Source organism: Syngnathoides biaculeatus, chromosome 4, assembly GCF_019802595.1.
Source record: "Syngnathoides biaculeatus isolate LvHL_M chromosome 4, ASM1980259v1, whole genome shotgun sequence".
Classification (NCBI taxonomy): Eukaryota; Metazoa; Chordata; class Actinopteri; order Syngnathiformes; family Syngnathidae; genus Syngnathoides; species Syngnathoides biaculeatus.
Window position 1 is genome coordinate 18,480,832 of NC_084643.1, and position 19,161 is coordinate 18,499,992.

General features: G+C 40.7%; 1 protein-coding gene across 2 annotated transcripts; it reads left to right on the forward strand.

Moving 5' to 3' along the window:
- Nucleotides 1-102: 102 nt before the first annotated feature.
- On the forward strand, nt 103-18,081 carry mlec (malectin). Of its 2 annotated transcripts, none has more exons than XM_061816314.1 (6): nt 103-258; nt 1,168-1,389; nt 10,819-10,997; nt 11,064-11,240; nt 15,550-15,607; nt 15,700-18,081. In XM_061816314.1, the coding sequence occupies exons 2-6, from the start codon at nt 1,185-1,187 to the stop codon at nt 15,942-15,944; spliced, it is 864 nt and encodes a 287-aa protein (XP_061672298.1). In that variant the 5' UTR covers nt 103-258; nt 1,168-1,184; the 3' UTR covers nt 15,945-18,081. The 2 variants fall into 2 exon arrangements, with proteins under 2 accessions (XP_061672298.1, XP_061672299.1); XM_061816315.1 differs by lacking the exon at nt 103-258 and adding an exon at nt 506-827.
- The last annotated feature ends 1,080 nt before the right edge of the window (nt 18,082-19,161 follow it).

Below are 19,161 nucleotides of genomic sequence, written 5' to 3' on the forward strand. Positions count from 1 at the left end.
GTGCGGTGGGAGCGAGCTGCGTTGGACTCTCCTGATTGGATAAGAGCTCAACCATACACGGGAACGATGGTACTGTCCCGGAAAAGGTGGCGTGGTGAATACGTCAGGGCCACGCGGTATGGTGCCGTAAATGTGATGACTAGATCCACTCGTGCCCTGTGGCACCCCAGTGATTGACGTGCCTCAGTGGTAGACGTGTTGGAGAGGTCGACGTTGCTTTCAAAGGCAGTATATAGAGCATATCTTTACCTGTCAAAGGTAAACAGCATTCTTGCTCTGTTTTTTTTTCGTAGTCATGCCGCTCAAAGGGGGGCGGTTTGTGCCTACCCATGTATATCTGTGACTATGTTTTAATGAATTATTATTATAGCTATTCACATTATGGATGTACTGTACACATAGCAAATTCATATAACAGGTCAAGCGCTGAAATTCTTTTTCGGGAAACAGCACGAATGTGTGAAATAGTCTTCTTCCATGGTCATGGGGAAAAAAGAGAAAACATTGAATCTTAAGAGGTGCGGGGAGCAGAGAGCACAGTAGTCGCAAAGGAGGTCGTTGGGCCGGGCCATACTGTGAAAGGGAGAACGATGGAGCGATTGGTGCAAATATATGTCATTCATCCACTGCGTTACGTTGCACTGCAGCTAGTAGCCAGTGTACACACACATTTTGAATGAAAGTCGTCAAGTGCTCCACACTGAGACCTCCACCATCTGGCAATATATGATAAGTGCCAACAGTGAAATTATTCTTCAGCGTATGTATCTAGTGAGACTGTATAAATCGTGCTAGGGCTTCACTTTGAAACAAATACCGAGGAGAAGGTAAGACACGTTTAGCCGCCGCCGCACTCCGCAAAACTACGTCTTTCCGGTTAGACAGGTACGTTAGCTAGCTAGCATATGGTGACCGACAGTAATGACTATTTTAGTTATATTATTGGCCCATATACAAAGTATGTATTATAAATGAATGGGTTCATCTTGAACTGAAATGACGAGTAATATCGTTGCTGTTATATTCTGTTATTTCCTGGTACCGGGTAGTGGCACTACTAGCATCCTGGCTAACTCACTCCCATTTGTATGGCTTCAGGCTCGCTAGCTCAGTTTCGAGTGCTGCAAATGTCGTACGGCTATAAATAGCGGTCGTGTCTTCATGCAGTGCCTGTCTCCGTGGCGATGCAGCCGCTCACGGCACAGCTCTTCGCCGGACTGGTTGCAGTGGTGCTGTCCGTGCTGCTAGTGCAGTGTTGGGCGGACGCCGGTGGCGGCCCCAGCCTCGCTGAAAGGGTTATCTGGGCTGTCAATGCTGGAGGGGAATCGCACGTTGACGTCCACGGTATTCACTTCAAAAAGGACCCTTTGGAAGGCAAACTCGGTAAAGGTATGTAAGCATTACGTATGCATCTGCATGGACATACACACATAATTTCATTAGTGAAACTAAATTACTAGTGTAAATAAAATACAAGATATAAATTGTTTTAGTGACAATGGTGGAATGCAGGTTAACTGTGAGAAGTGTGCCCTTGCCCATTCGCGGCCTGCATATTCGCGGATTTCGCTTTTTTTTTTCCCCCGCCCCATAATATACTGTTTTCACGACCATAAGGTGTATTTAGAAATCTTACATTTTCTCCTAAATAGACGAGGGGCCGTATAATGTGGCGTACGTTATGAGTATCAAAATCATTAAATGATGTTCTGTGACTTGTTTGACGAAGTACACTTAAACATGCTGGTTATTTTGTTAGCATGCATGCTAGCATGTGTTTCAGCATGTATGTAAGCTACCATATGGTGGCACTCACAAAGCAGTGAGAAACAATTGCAATGGACCTTTCCGACCTGTCAATCACTTGTACAATAATAGCCAATCAGATAGCCGCATTGTCTTAACCCCTGGCTTGACTCGCCCCTCTTGTCGCCATGTCCAACAAGCAATGCTGGTTATCGGTCGCGTGTGCTTTGAAAACTTAATGTTACAAACAAAATGGTCCTCAGATGCACTTGGGGAACGTGCAATTCTGATGTAAGATATCTGGCTAGGTTACAAGGGGCCCGGTTGATGCATTTTCCAAAGCCTAAAACACAGTTGACAAAGTGTCTACGATGGATTAAGACTCACGGAAGACCTCACGTACAACTCAGTATGAAAAATATCAACAAACACAAGGCTATATGTTCAAAGGTAAGTGAGGGAGAAGTAACTTCTCTGAGTTTGATTTCATTATTATCATTACTTTATACATTGCAGGAGAACAACTTTCACTTTATCGTATCACTGACCTGCTAAATGAAGTAACACCACTTAATCACTGGGAACAGCATTTTGAAAGGGGAATTTGCTGATCATTTTGGTCACAACAGCCTCATAGAAAGAACGCACGGAAGAAAAAAAGATTGGTTCCTTTGCTAGTGTGATGCTTAGGTTGCTTTCATCAGCATCGTCTTTAAAGAGAGCCCTAGTACTCAATCCAACTGCAAGTCTGCTATCTTCATGCTGTAGACATCTGTTGGTAAAGTCCACTTCTGTCAAGCTGTCAGCAGATTTCACATGTTCCATGTGTACAAATTTTACCAACAATTTCTTTAGCAGCCATTCGATTTCTGGCATTACATCTCCAATCATGCATTCTTCTGTTTGGAAGAGTACGTTGAATAAATTCATGTGAGTTAAGGTGAAGCTGAGGAAGTGGAGTGTGAGGAGAGTGAGAGGGTCCTGTAGCCTATCATTGATTGATTTGACTTTCCCTGGTCTTTCAACATTTGCGTGACTGGCAAAGTAGCTTTTGCGATCCTCAAATTGTGTCAAGAGTTCTTTCTACCACTTTTTGCAGGGATAGCCATCTTGTTGGGCAATGCTTGAGGATTTGTTCATGCTCAGTGTTTGTAAAGTCCTGAAACTCCATAAAATCCTCCATTTGTTTTGAGCTGTTCTTAAAAAAATAAGATATCTACCAGCAAGTCATTCACATTCACTGGCAGTGCCTTCAGTCTACTTTTTACAAACAGATTGCCAAGGTGGCAAATGCATCCAATGCTAAACACAGCCTCATTATTTTCTATGATTCTTGAGAGAACAGAGTTTTTCTTTCTAACCATAGTATTACAATTGTCACTAACAAATCCTACGACATTTGTCCACGGACCTGTCCACGGTCTTTTTCTTGGAACAGTTCATCAATAACGGCAAAGATTGCTGACGCTTTACCTGATGCCGACTCTGGTAGATCAAGAAGTCGGGTTTTCGTGTTATCCCCATCAAAAAAGTGAGCCAATATAACCAGTCTCTTTTAGGTGCTACGGACATTGCTTTTGTCACTCATGAGGGTAGAGGACTGAGTTCTGCAGTGTTCAATGACATGGTGTGTGTGGTCGTGTGCTCGGCTCTTTTTAATGATCATCGCTGCTTTCGTCCTACGACAATCAAACTCCTGAAAAATACAGACCATACTGTTATGATAAGAATAAGTTTAACCACATTATAAATACCGGCATAGTCATATGTTATTTTGTCTATGAAATGCATATATATATATATATATATATATATATATATATATATAAAACCACAGTTAACAATTCTATTTTTTCCCTTTTCTTTGTTTTTTTTGCAATTAAACGGACTGCAATGTCCAGGACTTGAAATCAAACATATATATCATATTAGTAAGAGCAAATATTTACGTTAAATGAAAACAAAATAATTCTAATAAAATAATGGGAAAAAATTGAATAATAAAATAATTCAAATTATTTTATGGCGATCAGATCATCACTGACTTTATGCCATGAATGTCAGTAAGAAATTAGGATACGTATGAAAACCTTTACCTTAGCTGTCTGTGAATCCTGGAACATAGATTTCACTAAGTCAGAGAAGTGGTCAGCAGCCAAAAACGGGATATTGTGCTCCGCAAGAAAATGGCAGAAGAGAATTTCTGCGTTTGTACCCTTTGTAGGATCATTTTTAAGAAATATTTTGTCTGAACAGCACATGATAATGTAACTAGAGAGACTTTCACAGAAATCGTGACATGTAATTCACCTACGTGACTGTAATGCGGAACAGGTCACCATCGTACTTGACCACGACCCATTGTCTAACCTCTTTGGTGCTATTGGGTTCATCTTCTCCCTCAGAGAGAGAGCACATGGCACACTAAAGGAAAGCAACTTGCAGTTTTCCCCTCAAAACCAAGACACCTCTCATGTTGTTACGAGTCCTGGTTTTGTTGACATCAACTGTTAGGATGGAAATTAAAAAAAGAACACAGTCATCAAAGCCATGATTGCTCTCCATGTTTTTATCACACTGATCTTTGGGGGGTGGAAGTCTCCATTGGCCTGGTTCTTTCCAAACTTTCTTTGAAGCTATCTTCTGGAGTTCGAGCTGGTGTTTTGGTCAGATTTCTATCCAGATTCCATCTGTCTATTTCTTCGTTCTCACAATTGTATTTCATTTACACAAGATTCTGGTGTTAAAATCCAGAGGTAACTGGTCTTGCTTTTTCTTTTTGTAATACATGACTAAATTCTTCCTCATTGTTTTTTTTTTTTCTTTTTATGCTTTCTATTTGACAGATCCTTTTGTTTTTTTTTTTTTGTTTATCAACTTATGTTTTCGATACCCGGAGAAGGGGAACAACTCAATATATGTCATTTCAAGAATTTACCTCAACTTTGCCAGCCTCTTTTTAGCTGCAGCCTTCTTCTTTTCAATTTGTTTTTTCTGCAACAAGATTACATGGTGATGTAACATTTAATTAAAATGACAGAAATGTAGAAATGGATTGTACTACTCCAAAGCTATTTAATCAGACAAATTATAGTAGGTTTCCTCTCCTGTATCTAAACATTTTTTTTTACAGCCCAGCAGACTGCCCGGGTTTTAATAGCTGACTTGTGATCCAATCTGTTCAAAAAATGTTGTATATGGAAATGAGCAAGCAACGTTATGCATTTTTCTCCTATATTACGCAAAATGAGTTGCTCCACCACAACAGGCCCAAAATTGTTCCAGTGACTGATACTGGTATATCGGCAGATGAGTGACATTGAAGTTTAAAGGATGACTTTGTCGAAAAAAATGGGCAATGGGAGCACACATTAAGTTAGTAGATGAGGGTTCAGTGTTTTTTTATGCAGAAATTAGCCACAGATTTCACATCAAAACATCTGTAAATTGTAAAGTATTTTCAAAAATGCTGCACAATTCTTCTCTCGCTCAGAGATTCAGAATGTCCCGGCTGCAAAACTGACAGCCAATCAGAGTTTGCCACGTCAGCAGTGCTTGCTGATCTGACCCTATTCCTGATGGATACGGTTTCACGGAACAGACAACATCCACTATCTGGCCTTTTGTGGCCAATTTCTGTAAAACACATCAAACAAAACGAAAAAATTAGAATGTACAATGTTCAAGCTTATGCGTTTGAGCCAGAATACACACAGTCGAACTTGACGTGTTGGATAGGGGAAGTGACACTGCACAACAACACTCGGAGATTTTCCAGACAGGCTTGTTTCGAAAGACTGGTGTTTGCGTTCTCTTTGTGACCTAATACCAAATGTGGGAGAATGCGAAAAGGTCAAACAAAAAATGGAGCACATTGGAATTAACTTAGATCCCGATCAACATGTCAGCATCACTTCCTCAGATCGATTGTGTTGTTTGGACGAAGACGTGTTATATATCACTACATAACAACACCGATCATAAAGTATCTTGTTGCTTATACCGGCACTTGGGGGTATAGCTTGGCGACTAATAACCAGTAATGGTGATGTTAGCTTCTATAATGGCCCATATAAAAAATGCACAAAAACAACTTACCTCTCTTGTTTGGCATTTCTTTTATCTGTTGCTCAATAGTTCTCTTGCGGCTCACTGTTTTTTATGTTTGAAAATAGTAGGATGGGCGTCCACTGTTAGTGTTTTCTTCTGTTTGGTCTGAAGATGTGGTGCGATGGAAAATTTAGGATCCTGTTTGAGAAACCGTTCTTCGCAGTGATCACTGGAGATGCATCCAGATTTCCCTGTCTGATCTGTAATCCGGTTTTCAGGTAGAAACCGGCTAGAAGGAATTGTCAGGAATGCTAAGCACCATTGACGTCACAGGGCAAGGTCAAGGACGTTTCTTCCAAGTCTGGCTGTGAAAGCTGGCAGATATCCAGATATTGTGTGGATTTCAAATCTGTTCTTTTTCAATTCCCCACCTTTTTTTCCAATTAACGTCCAAAATATATGTAATAATAATATTACTTCAGATTGGAGGGTTTATTGTACATAAAAATTTTGAACAAAGTCCTTCTTTAATGCTCACTGTGGAAGCAACGTGGGCTAGCTAAACATTTCTTAGAAGACCACAATAGGGTGTATACAATTAAACAAAATGAAAACGGCAATTGGGGGTGGGATTCGAACTCTGGTCCTCAGAACTATGAGGCCAACACTCTACAGCTACACCACCGTGCGGTCGATGTCCCATCCAACCAAAGTTTTTTCAGGACTAAACATCCATTTTCTTCACCGCTTATCCTCACCAGGGTCGCGGGGAGTGCTGGAGCTGTCCCAGCTGTCAACGGGCAGGAAGCGAGGTACACCTTGGACTGGTTGCCAGCCAATCGCTGGGCACATTGAGACAAACAGCCGCTCTTATAATCACGGAAGAGAGAGGTTGTTCCCCAAAATCTGAAAATACATGGCAGCGGTCATTTTCTCCTTAATACAGCGCAGTCGACCTGTCCCATGTGCAGAAAAACACCCCAAAGCATGTTGCTACCACCCCCATGTTTCACATTAGGGATGGTGTACTTGGGATGGAACTCGTTATTCGTGTTCCTCCAAACACGGTGAGTGGAATTATGACCAACAAGTTCCATTTTGGTCTCATCTGACCACAAAACTTTCTCCCATGACTCCTCTGTAGCTATTCCAGCTCTTTTCAGGTCATTGACTAAGTCCTGTTGAGTAGTCCTGAACTGATTCATCACCTTTCGAAGGATCATTGAGACCCCACAAGGTGATATCTTGCATAGGGCTCCATTCCGATTGAGAGTGACTGTCATGTTTAGCTTCTTCAATTTTCTAATGATTGATCCAACAGTGGACCTTTTTTCACCAAGCTGCTTGGCAATTTCTCCGTAGCCCTTTCCAGCCGTGTGGAGTTGTACAATTTTGTCTCTGATTTCTTTGGACAGCGCTTTGGTCTTGGCCATGTTACAAGTTTGAGTCTTACTGATTGTATGGGGTGGACAGATGTCTTTATGATTCTAACGACCTCACACAGCTGCATCTGATTCAGGATAATACATGGAGTGGAGGTGGACTTTTAAAGGCGGACTAACGGGTCTTTGAGGGTCAGAATTCCAGCTGGTGTACAAATACTTGTGTGCAGCTGTATCACACAAATAAATTAAAAAAATCATACACTTTGATTTTTGGAATTTTCTTTTTAGATTATCTCTCTCACAGTGGACATGCACCTACGATGAACATTTCAGACCCCTCCATGATTTCGAAGTGGGAGAACTTGCAATAGAGCACGGTGTTCAAATACTTTTTTTCTTCAATGTAACATTGTTATGCTGTCGTTAACCAATGATGACAAAACTACTTATTACTATTAATGCAACTTATTCTGCCTCATACGTCATGCAGGCGTTGAGACTTCCATCCAGGCATTATCTACTGCTTTTCCGGATCTGGTCGTGGGGGAAGTAGCTTCAGCAAGGATACACAGACTTCCCTTTCCCCAGCCACTTCTTCCAGCTCTTTCGGAGGGATCCCGAGGCGGTCCCAAGGACTGCCGGGAGACATACATTTGTCTCTCCAGCGTGTCCTGGGTCGTCCTCCGGGTCTCTTTCCGGTGGGACATGCCCGGGACACCTCACGAGGGAGGCGTCCAGGAGGCATCCGAATCATATGCCCTAACCACCTCATCTGGCTCCTCTCAATGCTCCTTCCCTAACAAAGAGGTGACATTCCATGTCACTAGAGCTAGTTTCTGTAGCCGTCTTGGTTTTCGAATGAAAAGTTAGATGTTTTTTTTTTTTTTTTTGCTTTGGTTTTCAAACGATAATCGGTATTCGAACACCCTGACCAGCTGACCCACGACGATTAGTTATTGTGCTTTCGAACGCACCCCCAAAAAAAAGGAAAACAACGTAACGCGCGCAACGCAACAAGTTGACCCACACACTACAATTGAGCAACATTAACCCCCGATTGTGACGCCAAAGAAGGAAAGTGGAACTGCTGGTGCTGAAAAAAGGAAAGTGGTGCGTAAAACTGTCAACTTCAAGAAGGATTTGATAGCCGACCACGAATCTGGTGTGCGTGTTTCTGAGTTATCGAAGAAGTATGGCATGGCGAAACCGACGGACAGCAACATTCTGAAACACAAAAATTCCCTCAAAGCAAGTGATCCCCGGACTTTTATCCAATCGGGAACTTGTCGGGTGACATCAAAAATGTTGTTTCTGAAGCAAAACCAAGAAATGTAAATCAATTGTTAAAATCGCGTTAACGAATCTTTGAGTGGAATAACGGCTGAAAGGTGCCACAAGTTGGTTGACTCATGCCACACAGATGTGAAGCTGTTATTAAAAAAAACAAAAAAAATCGTCATACAACTAAATATTAGTCTAGTGATTCAAAGGATTGGTACTTCCACACCCTTTTCAATAATTAAGACTGTGTATATCATGAATGCTTGGTCTTATTGGTTTTCTGACAATCTACTGCACCTACTGGTAACTTGTTTGCCATATAGCAACAAAAAATATCCTGAAAACATGGTTTTATCTGGTTAGACACATTGAACTGCTATTATTTTGAACACTACTGTAGTTTTAGTTTTTGTGACAGCACAAATATCTAAACAACTTTACCGTGACATAATTGTTTTTACGTCAAAACAATAGTTTGACAAATACAACACCACAAACTATAATTTTCACATTTGGACCTGAACTCTGGAAAGGGAACTAAACTACGTGCATTGGAACTATGTGTGTGTCGCCATTTTTTTTTTTTTTTTTTTTTTTTTTTTTTTTTTTTTTTTTAACCCGTGGTATGCAATAAAACGGGTTCCTTTGTGGAAGGGTGCTCATATGCTATTCTTCCGTTGGTGCAGGCAGACCCAGCATTTTCTTTGTGGCCTCCACTTTTTGTTGTTAGGTTGCAAATATTTTAGTTTAGTTTCCCATCAAGCCCACTTGATGGGGCATCTTTGTAAACTGATCGTTTCTTCCGCATCATGCTGAGAGCCACCCCGTCAACTCTTACTCGTTTGCACCATCTGTAATTTATAGAAATACACTATCACCACAAAATATTTTTTTAGAATGTTACAGTTTGGATGTTGCCTGTCTCTCATACACACACACAGGCACAACCACCTTTTCAACTCATATGATTATTCGGCGATTGAGGTTTATGACGTAGCACTAAGATTTGTCGAGCTTCTTCAAATATTTTGTTCTCTGTTTTGTCTATAGAATATAACACTATCCGAAAATCTGATGAATCTGGATTGAGCTTCGACTTATTTGTGTCATTCTTGTCATCCTCGGAAATGCGAAACGAAGAGCGAGCCTCGTGACACACGCTGTCCGAGCGGACTCAAGGCTTGCTAAGACTCAATGCATGAATTTCTTTCTTCTGGCCGTGTGCCGAAGTGTTAGTCTTTTTAGTTGTTGACATGTCTAACTTTTGTCAATTTCTTCCAAAAGCACTCATGGATTGTCAATTATTGTTTTTCCATGTTCATGACTTCACTGTTTTTTTGCAACGGTGATGAGAAGGTACTTCCTATTCCTTCCTCACCCCCATTCACCTCCCCCCAAAACCACACCTTCTTCCTGACTTCCTCCTTGGGTATTCTCAAATGCACTTTTGCCATTTAGTGTCTGTTTTTATGTGCATTTAAACTACTCTCAGGCCAAATCCTTTGGTGTGAGGAGTTACATTAAAGCCTTTTGATGTCTATGTCAAAATAAAGCATGATTGACATAGAACTACGTCATTGGTTAAAAAAAAAACGAGTTAAAGATCTGAAGAATTTGACTCAAGGGTAGCACAGTCAGGCTGAATAGGCAGGGTCCAAGAACTGACCCTTGAGGTACCCCATGGGTCATTGGTGTCCCTTGGCGCTATATAAATCAAAGCTTATTTTTTGTCAGTTTGTTGTGAGTATTTCATTTGAGTTTCCTCAAGTGTGACACAAGCATGAAATCTGTTATTCAGTGTGATAGAAGAAGAAATATCGACATGGTGTTCTCAGGGCATTGAATCGATCACAACGAGACTGTTCTGGTTATCTTAGTGGACGTTTCACCTCTTCTCAGCAGCCATCATTAGTTCATTCAACATGGCTTAGTATAAACTGGAGAAAGGCCCCTGTCTGTCCAAAAGACTCGTTAGGTTTAAACTCCCTCATTTATGTCTATCTACAGCCATCCACACGGTGTAACAAGTACAAATAATAACTGATGGAATAACAACTCAAGACTCAGCAGTTCATAAGCATGTTAGAGGCTCCCCCAGACTCTTGAACGGGAAGAAAAGCATCTTAAATCAAACTACCCAGGAGACAATTCTCAGCCAATGTTTGGTCACAACAAGCTGCTTTCCAACCGACATCTCTCCATTTGGGACAGAGGGGTTCTTTCTCAGCAAGTTCACAGCACGGTCAGAGGTTGCACAAGTGCAATGTCACGTTTCAATAGATTCAAACTGTCAGCATAGACTGCAGCTATGTATGATGATTTTTGAGTATGAATGTGGTTTGATTTGTTTTCGAAGCATCTGATTATGGGATGCGTCTGCCGATCCTTCGCTCCAGCCCTGAGGATCAAGTACTCTACCAGACAGAGCGCTACAATGAAGACACTTTTGGATATGACATCCCTATACGAGAGGAAGGCGACTATATACTCGTAATGAAGTATGCAGAAGTTTACTTTGCCCAGTCACAGCAAAAGGTACGAGATTAACAATTTCGTTAGTCAATGTAAATATGTAGCTAAACAAACATTGTGGTTGAATAGGTTTTTGACGTTCGACTAAACGGCCACGTAGTAGTGAAAGACCTGGATATCTTTGATCGAGTGGGTCACAGTACAGCGCACGATGAAATCGTGGCCTTCTCCATTCGACGTGGAAAGCTGAGTGTACAAGGAGAGGTGTCCACTTTTAACGGCAAGCTCACGGTGGACTTTGTAAAGGTGAGTTCACCATTACCAGAAACGGTTGGAAAAGAACTTTTAGGTAGCTTGAATTCCAAGTTTAATTAGTTCCGTGACCAAGTTCTGAACTCAATCATCTCAAATGTGAATTAAATTTTTCCCCATCAAAATGAGTTGAAAACGTATTAATCCATACCTGCACTCCACAAAACAATGTTGGCTATTTTTATGAGGGAAGATAACATTTTTGTATTAAAATAAAAGGCATTGAGACAATGTAAAGAAATATATTTTAGAAAGTGTAATTCCTTTATTTAAGACTGTGTGATGAATGTCTAACTTTTAAGTAGCAGGCAGCGGGTTTTGAGTGACATCAGGACCTGGATTTGGAGTCACTCTTTGTGCGTGTTCTCATTGTGTAGTTTTATGTATGGCTGTTTTTTCCCCATTCAAAAAATGGCTGAAAGTACACTGAGGACATTGGCACTCCTTGCCCATATGCAAGGTCGTCACACTTCAATCTCCATTTTTTTTTTCTTCACATCACTCAAGCAACGGTGTACAGATACCGTAATTTCTCGAGTATAATGCGCACCCCCAAAGTTGACCTAAAAAATAAGGAAAACCCTTCTACCAATGTACAACGCACACCACTATTTTGCTGCTATCCGTATGCTCAAAATGTTAGGAATTATCTATTTCTATTTTGCTAGGTTTGTATTTTTAATGTTTGTACTTGTACTGTTTTTCAAAAAGTCATCATTAATAATAATCTTTGTGCATATACTAATGCTGAGGTAATATACAGTGATGCCTCGGTTCTCGACCACAATCCGTTCCAGAAAACTGTTCGAAAAGTGATTTGTTCGGAAACCGAATCAATGTTTCTCATTACACTGAATGAAAAAAGAAATAATGTGTACCAAATCTCAAAAATTAGGCTTTTTAAAGCATTTTTTTTTTTAGCTTTCCTGATAATAAACTGCATAGTAGAAACACATGTATAATTTAAATACTTTATATAATAAAATCACTGAAGAAATATATGTATTTTTTGCTTAAAATGTATGCTTTAGTAGTAGAGTACGCTAGGCTGGGAATGCATTGCCATATCTGTAGCGACTCGGCCCCCAGCCTTGTAAACGTTTTTTATTTACAAAAGTGCAGAATAACTTTAAACAAGCAACTTGCCTTCTTTGGAGCCATTATTGGGGGTTAATACGGTAGTTCTCGATAAGACAACAACAACATTCACTACCGGGACACGTCTGTGTACGGAGGCTGCGGAATAAAGAATAACAAAAGTCCGGTGACTGCGCCGAGCGAGTTATGTCAATTCAGTTTTTGTTTTTTTGGGGTTTTTTTTTCGGGGGGTGTTCAAATTGACAATAACAAAACGCATTGTGGGTGGGACAACTGCTTGCGCCGCGCGCTATGTTTTTTGGGGGGGCATTCTAATTGACAATAACAAAACGCGTCATGGGTGGGTCAACTGCTTGTGCCGCGCGTGATGTTATTTCCGGGTTTTTTTGGGGGGCGTTTGAATTGACAATAATAAAGGGCGCCATGGGTGGGTCAACTGCTTGCGCCGTGCGCATTATGATATTTCCGGGTTTTTTCGGTGGTGTGGGAATTCACAACAAAGCGCAACATGGGTCAGCTGGTCTGGCCGCGCTCAATATGTTATTTCCGGTTTTGTTGGGGGCGTTCGAGTACCGATTTTCGTTCGAAAAAAATCTCAAATTGTTCGTGCGAAAACCGATTTGTTCGAAAATGGGGACGTTCGAGAACCGAGACTTTACTGTATATCTCGGGACAGGCCACAGGATACGGTTGTCCTGGTCCCTGCAATTGTCAGAACAGAATCCCTAAACCAACTAAAATAAATGCTCAACGATGTTATGCCATCGGTTTATTAATACTGTTGATAACACATATTATAGTCTTAAATAAATAAACTTCAGGATTTAACACGAGGATTTTTTGCATTAAATATTAAAATGTTTGTGCATAGTTCATTTTATCCACGACAATACACATCCTTGGGCAAGACTTCAAAGGAAGCATCTGACTCATCTCCAATCTGAAAAATATTCATCGTAGCTCCCTCTGGTGCATCACTGTCAAACTAATCATTGATGACTTGGTCCAATTCTGGTCCCTCCTGCATTCATGAACAGTGATCCCATCTTGCTTCCACAGCATGTCATCCTCTGTGCCATCCGTGGCGTTTTTGAGGAAACATTTTTTTGAATCCTAAGAGTCTTGATTCCCTTTATTCCTCATTATTGCCAGGACTTTGAGGAGAAGGTCCACCGTGCTACCAGCGCAGCCTCTTGCTCCCGTTCGGCTACATTCTGTCGCAGCTCTTCATTGCATCAGGCCCCAATCAAAACGAGAACTCAAACTACGTCGAAATGAGCGTAATGGGCACTTAAAAAAAAAAAGAGCATTTCAATGGTGTGCGCTATCAATCGTACTACGTAGTTCTGTTAGTTTGCTGTTAGCGGTTAGCTCACATTGTTTTGCTTCCGGTTTGGCCATGTCATCGGCTAGAGTGAGGTCACATTTATTTTAAAAGTGGCTACACATCTAGCCCTTGTAGTCGACATTTTTTTGTCTTCATTTAAGTTAAAGCAAACTCATGGGCTGTCATTTCTGATGTTTGGTGCAGTAGCAACAAATATGTTAAGCTAACGATCGTAAAATGCAACCCCCCCATCCCCCGGGGAGGTTACAGTTAAGGTTGGTGGCGCACATTATGGTAATTTATATAATTGTGTAACATAAGACATCAAATATCATATTGAAATGTATATGTATACCATTTTTTTCCCCACGCTATGTACCTGTAGACGAATATCCAATGTCATTTTATTTCTTTATTTTTCTCTCTTGACTTTTTGAAAATATTTTTGGAAAATATTACACATTATTTTCGAGAAATGACGATACTGCTCAACAAATTGTCAAAAGCTGTAGATAGCTCCATTGAAAGTCAAACAGATTGAGATGCACTACCTGTAGTGAAACATTTAATTTTGTTATTTCATATGTATAATTTCGCTGATCATACTTCTCCAGCCCAAAGATAAACTGGGATGGGCTCCAACACTCCGGTGGTCCTTGTGAGGATTAGCGGCTCTGGTACCTCTACTTACAAATGTCTCTAGTGGGGAAAAAAAATAAAAAAAAATTCAGGTTATGAAACGCCTCCTTGGAAAAAATTCAGGATACGAAAGGAAAAAAACATAGGTGCTGGATTTGCAGCCCCCAAATTAAACCAAATGCAAACATCTTGTATCCTGGTTTGTGTGGCACGATAGAGCGGCTCTCCCATTGGCTACCATCGTAGCAACTTCCTGGCATATCATTGGCTAGGAGGGACGTCAATCTTTACCCATGATGCACATGCTGTATCTTGGTGTGTGTGGTGCAACAGAGGTGCTCTCCCATTGGGTAGGAGGGATGTCAATCTTTACCCATGATGCTTTTAGTTACTCTTGCACAGTTGAGGGTCACTGAATAATGCTAGTGCTGTCACACGCTAGGACACAAGTAAAGTACCATTTTTTTCATTTTTGTTATGTTTTTGCAAGTTTATTCATCTTTCTTCTCCATGGGCCCCAATAAACTACTGGAATTAAGTGGTATGCATGCGTCCATTCGTACATAACAGTATGTTTTCGCTCAGCTGTCAAATGTTTGCCTTCTCCTCTGTCCCTCTTTTGCTTTTTGTGTTTCCAATTTCAATTGTTTCTTACGCTCTACACTCTTTTTAATTATTTTTTTCATGTATTTTATATTTTTTCACTTCACATTTTTTGTTGTTTTTTCTCATTTTTAAATGTTTTATTTCTTTTCATACAGATGCTTTTAATGATGTAAAGCGCATTGAGTTAACTTGTGTACGAAATGGGCTATGGTAGTAAATTTGCTTTGCTCAAATTAATCAGCTGTTTAATCAGTTATTGGAATTTTTTTCTTTCAAATATCTTTATTTGGGTACAAAAAAATACATCTTGGCGAGGTCGTTAATACTAGCCGTTGTTATTCCTCCATCGTTGATCTGATTTGGGTGTAAAGACCCTGGAATTAAAGCTGAAAGTCAGCAATTAAAGCACACCTTTGTTCATTTCACTTCAAATCTGTTGCGCTGGTGTTTAGAGGCAAAAAAAAAAAAAAGATATTTGTGTTCTTGTCCCAATATTTATTCGCCTTTACTATAGCTGGAGGAGTTCTTTGAAGTCCATATGTTACCATCTTTGAATTAGCAGGTCAAGAACTGATTTCTCTGACACAAAACAAGCGTTGCCTTGTGTGGTGACTGACCGTTTCTGTATTTTAGGGCTATTACGATAACCCGAAGGTGTGCGCTCTGTATGTGATGAAGGGAACTCCAGAAGGTAGGTTTCTTGAGATTCATGTCATTTTCTATTCTGAAGTTGACATGGAAAAAAGCTCACTTTCCTCGCACCCTCTGTTTTGTTGTGAAAAGATGTGCCCAAACTCCAGCCTCACCCTGGCTTGGAGAAGCATGAGGAAGAGGAAGAAGAAGAGGAAGACGGAGAGGGAGGGGACGACGTTGGCAAGAAGAAGATCCCGCCAGATTCCAAGCCCAGGGTCCAGTCGGGACCCCGAACGCCGAATCCGTACGCTGCCGACAACAGCAGCCTCATGTTCCCCATCCTGGTGGCCTTCGGCGTCTTCATCCCCACTTTGTTCTGCCTCTGTCGGCTGTGAGAGAACTGGACTTACGTGAGACCGACATTTGAGGGATGGCGACCTTGAGGAGCTAAAGCGTACACACGACTTGGAAGAAATATATGAACCATGGAGGACAAGAAAACGAGTGCAGGAGGAGGCGAGGGACTGCAAGCGGAGCGATGTTTGCCTTCCACCTTCCGCTCACCACTTTGAACGACATTCTTCATCTGTCATTTCCAAGGCGAAGTCTTCAAAAGTCTGCTCAGTCAACACTCGGCGTCCTTCATCAGGGGCTGTTGTGCCAATAGTGTGGCTAAAGAAACCCACTCCTCAACATCTTGCCCGACATGGGTTTAGGAACACGATCCATACAGAATAAACCCCAAGAGTGACTATGGGAATACAGCCACCATCTTCTTTTTCTCTTCGTGTGCCCATCGTAAATGTTCTATTACCTCACCTGCTATGCAAAGCTTTTTATGGGAAACATTCATCCCTCATATCCACTAGAAGATGCATGTACTACTACACTCTTTCTCCCCATGAGTAAGACAATTCAGTGCACTAGTAGAACAACTGATGTTTTTTCCACTAAAGCGCATTACTAGGACAACTTGGGTGTACTAGTAGGAAATTGCTAGTTACTAGTGCAGCAAAACAAAATGAGCATTTGGGTGCTTATAAGTGTGTGAGACACATGCCTACTAGTTGGGCCAAATGGTATTGCTAGTTTACCAGTAAGGTTTGACTGGCTACTACTACACCAAAAGTTACACCAGTGGTGGGGGAAAAATAAATTTACTCATAAGACCTTTTCTACTAATGAGCTCTCATCATTTTGCTAGTACTCTGAATTATCTAATACACGTACATGATGATTATGTTGGATATCAAGGAAAGGAATACACAGAAATGTTCAGCTTGTCATACCTGGAGACCTTGTGAGTGTCCTCAACAGTAATAAGCATGGATCCGTTTGAAAATCCAAACGGTACAAAATCCCAAACGCCTGTCCCCATTGTGATCTATTATCTTAGTTTGCCACCCTTTTGGTTCACCCTCGTGTCATTTTAAAACTACAATTTCCATGAGTATTTGACAACTCGTTTTGTTTCTTCCCGCTTTGGTCATGAAGCGCTCACTTTAACTTTGTACGTGAGTGGCAGGCAAAAGAAGAGGGAGCCTGTATTCCCTTGCACTTATTTCTTTCACTAGTAGTTGGGTTCGGTTGGCCGATGGCCTTCTGCTGGCAGGGAGAGGCTGTGCCGCTCATCCCTAAAATGGTTCCAGTGGGTTTTACAATAACATGAAGAAAGCACATCACAGTCGATTAAAAACAAATGTTTACTCCACGTCTTTTGAATTCCCAGAAGCCTTTTAAAAACCTCTTTGTCTTAATCTTCCCCAAATGTTGTCAACCTGGACTTTTAGGTTTAGATCAGATGTGTTTTTGCGGTTCTCGAGCAAACTTTTTATTTTATTTTATTTCTTTTGCTACATCTATCCTGCCCAAGGGCCTCCTTATCTGAGTCCTCTTTGTGGTTTCGTCTTGGCCTTAGAAATTCAAGTCCTGTGGATCCTGCCTTGCTCCTCCTCATCTTTCGACTGATAGTAGAACAAGAAGTTGTTCATATACTGTAGTGCCATTTTCTTGCGTTTTGTCACCAATTTTTAAAGATGTGACTTAAGCACCCTCTGTCCCCATGAGAAAGGGTGCAAAGACATCATTTATTTCAGCACCAAGGTCACCATGTTTGCTGATCTCCAGTCGTGTGTATCCACGTGTTTGTGTGTATGGTACAGGATCACACATTTTCATTCAACGGTTTTCTTCTTTTTTGTCGGAACTGATTGTTTTTTTTTTTGTTTTGTTTTGTTTTTTTTTTTTTAAGTTTTCTCTTAGAAATTTGTGGCCTTTCTGTAGGAGAGGAACAGCTTTTGGTACACAGTGTGAACAACAAAGATGGACAGACAAATGTAATGGCTGTCACAAAATCAAATAAATTAGCTTCTTTCAGAAAATATGGGCTCTTCCATTTATGTGTAATTTAAATAAGTGTCTGGCTTATCGGAAAATATGTTATAATGCATTTAGATTGTTGCCTCAGGATCTTTTGTTTTTGTTTGGAATAGTGAAATATATTTTGTTGGTGTGACATTTTGCACTGCCTCATGTCATTGTTATTGCCTTGAATTATTGATGACATTGTGCTTTACTATCTTTAGCTTTCTTTTCCCTCTTGTAATGAGTGATCATTCCACATGAGCAGCTCTTGCTGGAGTGAAGTCATCTTCATGTGTCAGCGGAATTTAATTTATACTTGCTCATTTTGTTCTGCAAGCAAGTTGGTGGAAAGTTGGGAGACTTGTGTGAAACGTATAGCCATTGCCATGTTTATTTTTAGATTTTTTTTTTCTTTTTTAGCTCCCAGTATTGTTTATTCATCTCAATCGTATAAGCGCAGCAGTGGAATGAAGATCTGCTCTGTCCTCATTTTCACGAGAACCAAAGACTTGTCGTCACTCCATCTGCACTCATAATTAAACATGGCATCCTTATTAAGAGTTTGATAAATCTGGAAAGTAAACCTTGAGACAAATCTAATCACTCCTCAAGTCAGTTTTTTTTTTAACAGGTCTGTAATTAAGGAGACATTGTTTTTCTGTATTTTGTGATACACTGTACCCCGTTTCTCGAAATGCCCAGCCCCTCCCCGTCTGTTATTTTCCAACTGTACAGTAATATGTGAGTTGAATTTAAATGGAGACAAATTTACACGGCAAAACCTCAAGCCATCCTCTCCTCCGTCCAGCCAGCGCACATAAAAGGCTGTCGCCAACCTCACCAGTATGATCCTACTGTATGCCATGTACATGGATAAATAAACGCTCCGCTGAGGTCTGAAGGCAGCGGTATGCGCCATGAGAAAAGTGCTCCAATCCTTCTACTCTTCTACGTGTGTCCCATATCTGCAGTGACAAAATGCTGATAAATGCTGTCTCTTTTTAATAAATGTGCTATTTTATCAAACTTGCTGGGGTTATGTTTTCACTCAGGCATCAAGTTTAAAAAGTAGATCCCTGTATTTGGACAATGTTGGTTTTCTAAAATGAAATTCCTTATTTGTTTTAAATTCCATGAATCTTTTGTCTGTTTTTAAAGCTGTAGGATGAGGAGCAGGTCGCTGCTAAGTTCAGCCTGCTTTTCTTTGTCCAGATGTGTTCCCCCAACTGTAAAAATGCCTCTTAAGCC

Excerpts from the sequence above, each read along its gene's own strand:
- mlec (XM_061816314.1), top strand. The coding sequence starts at position 1,185 with ATGCAGCCGCTCACGGCACAGCTCTTCGCCGGACTGGTTGCAGTGGTG. Across the intron at positions 10,998-11,063 it reads TTGCCCAGTCACAGCAAAAG|GTTTTTGACGTTCGACTAAA; the intron begins GTACGAGATTAA and ends GTGGTTGAATAG. Across the intron at positions 11,241-15,549 it reads TCACGGTGGACTTTGTAAAG|GGCTATTACGATAACCCGAA; the intron begins GTGAGTTCACCA and ends TCTGTATTTTAG.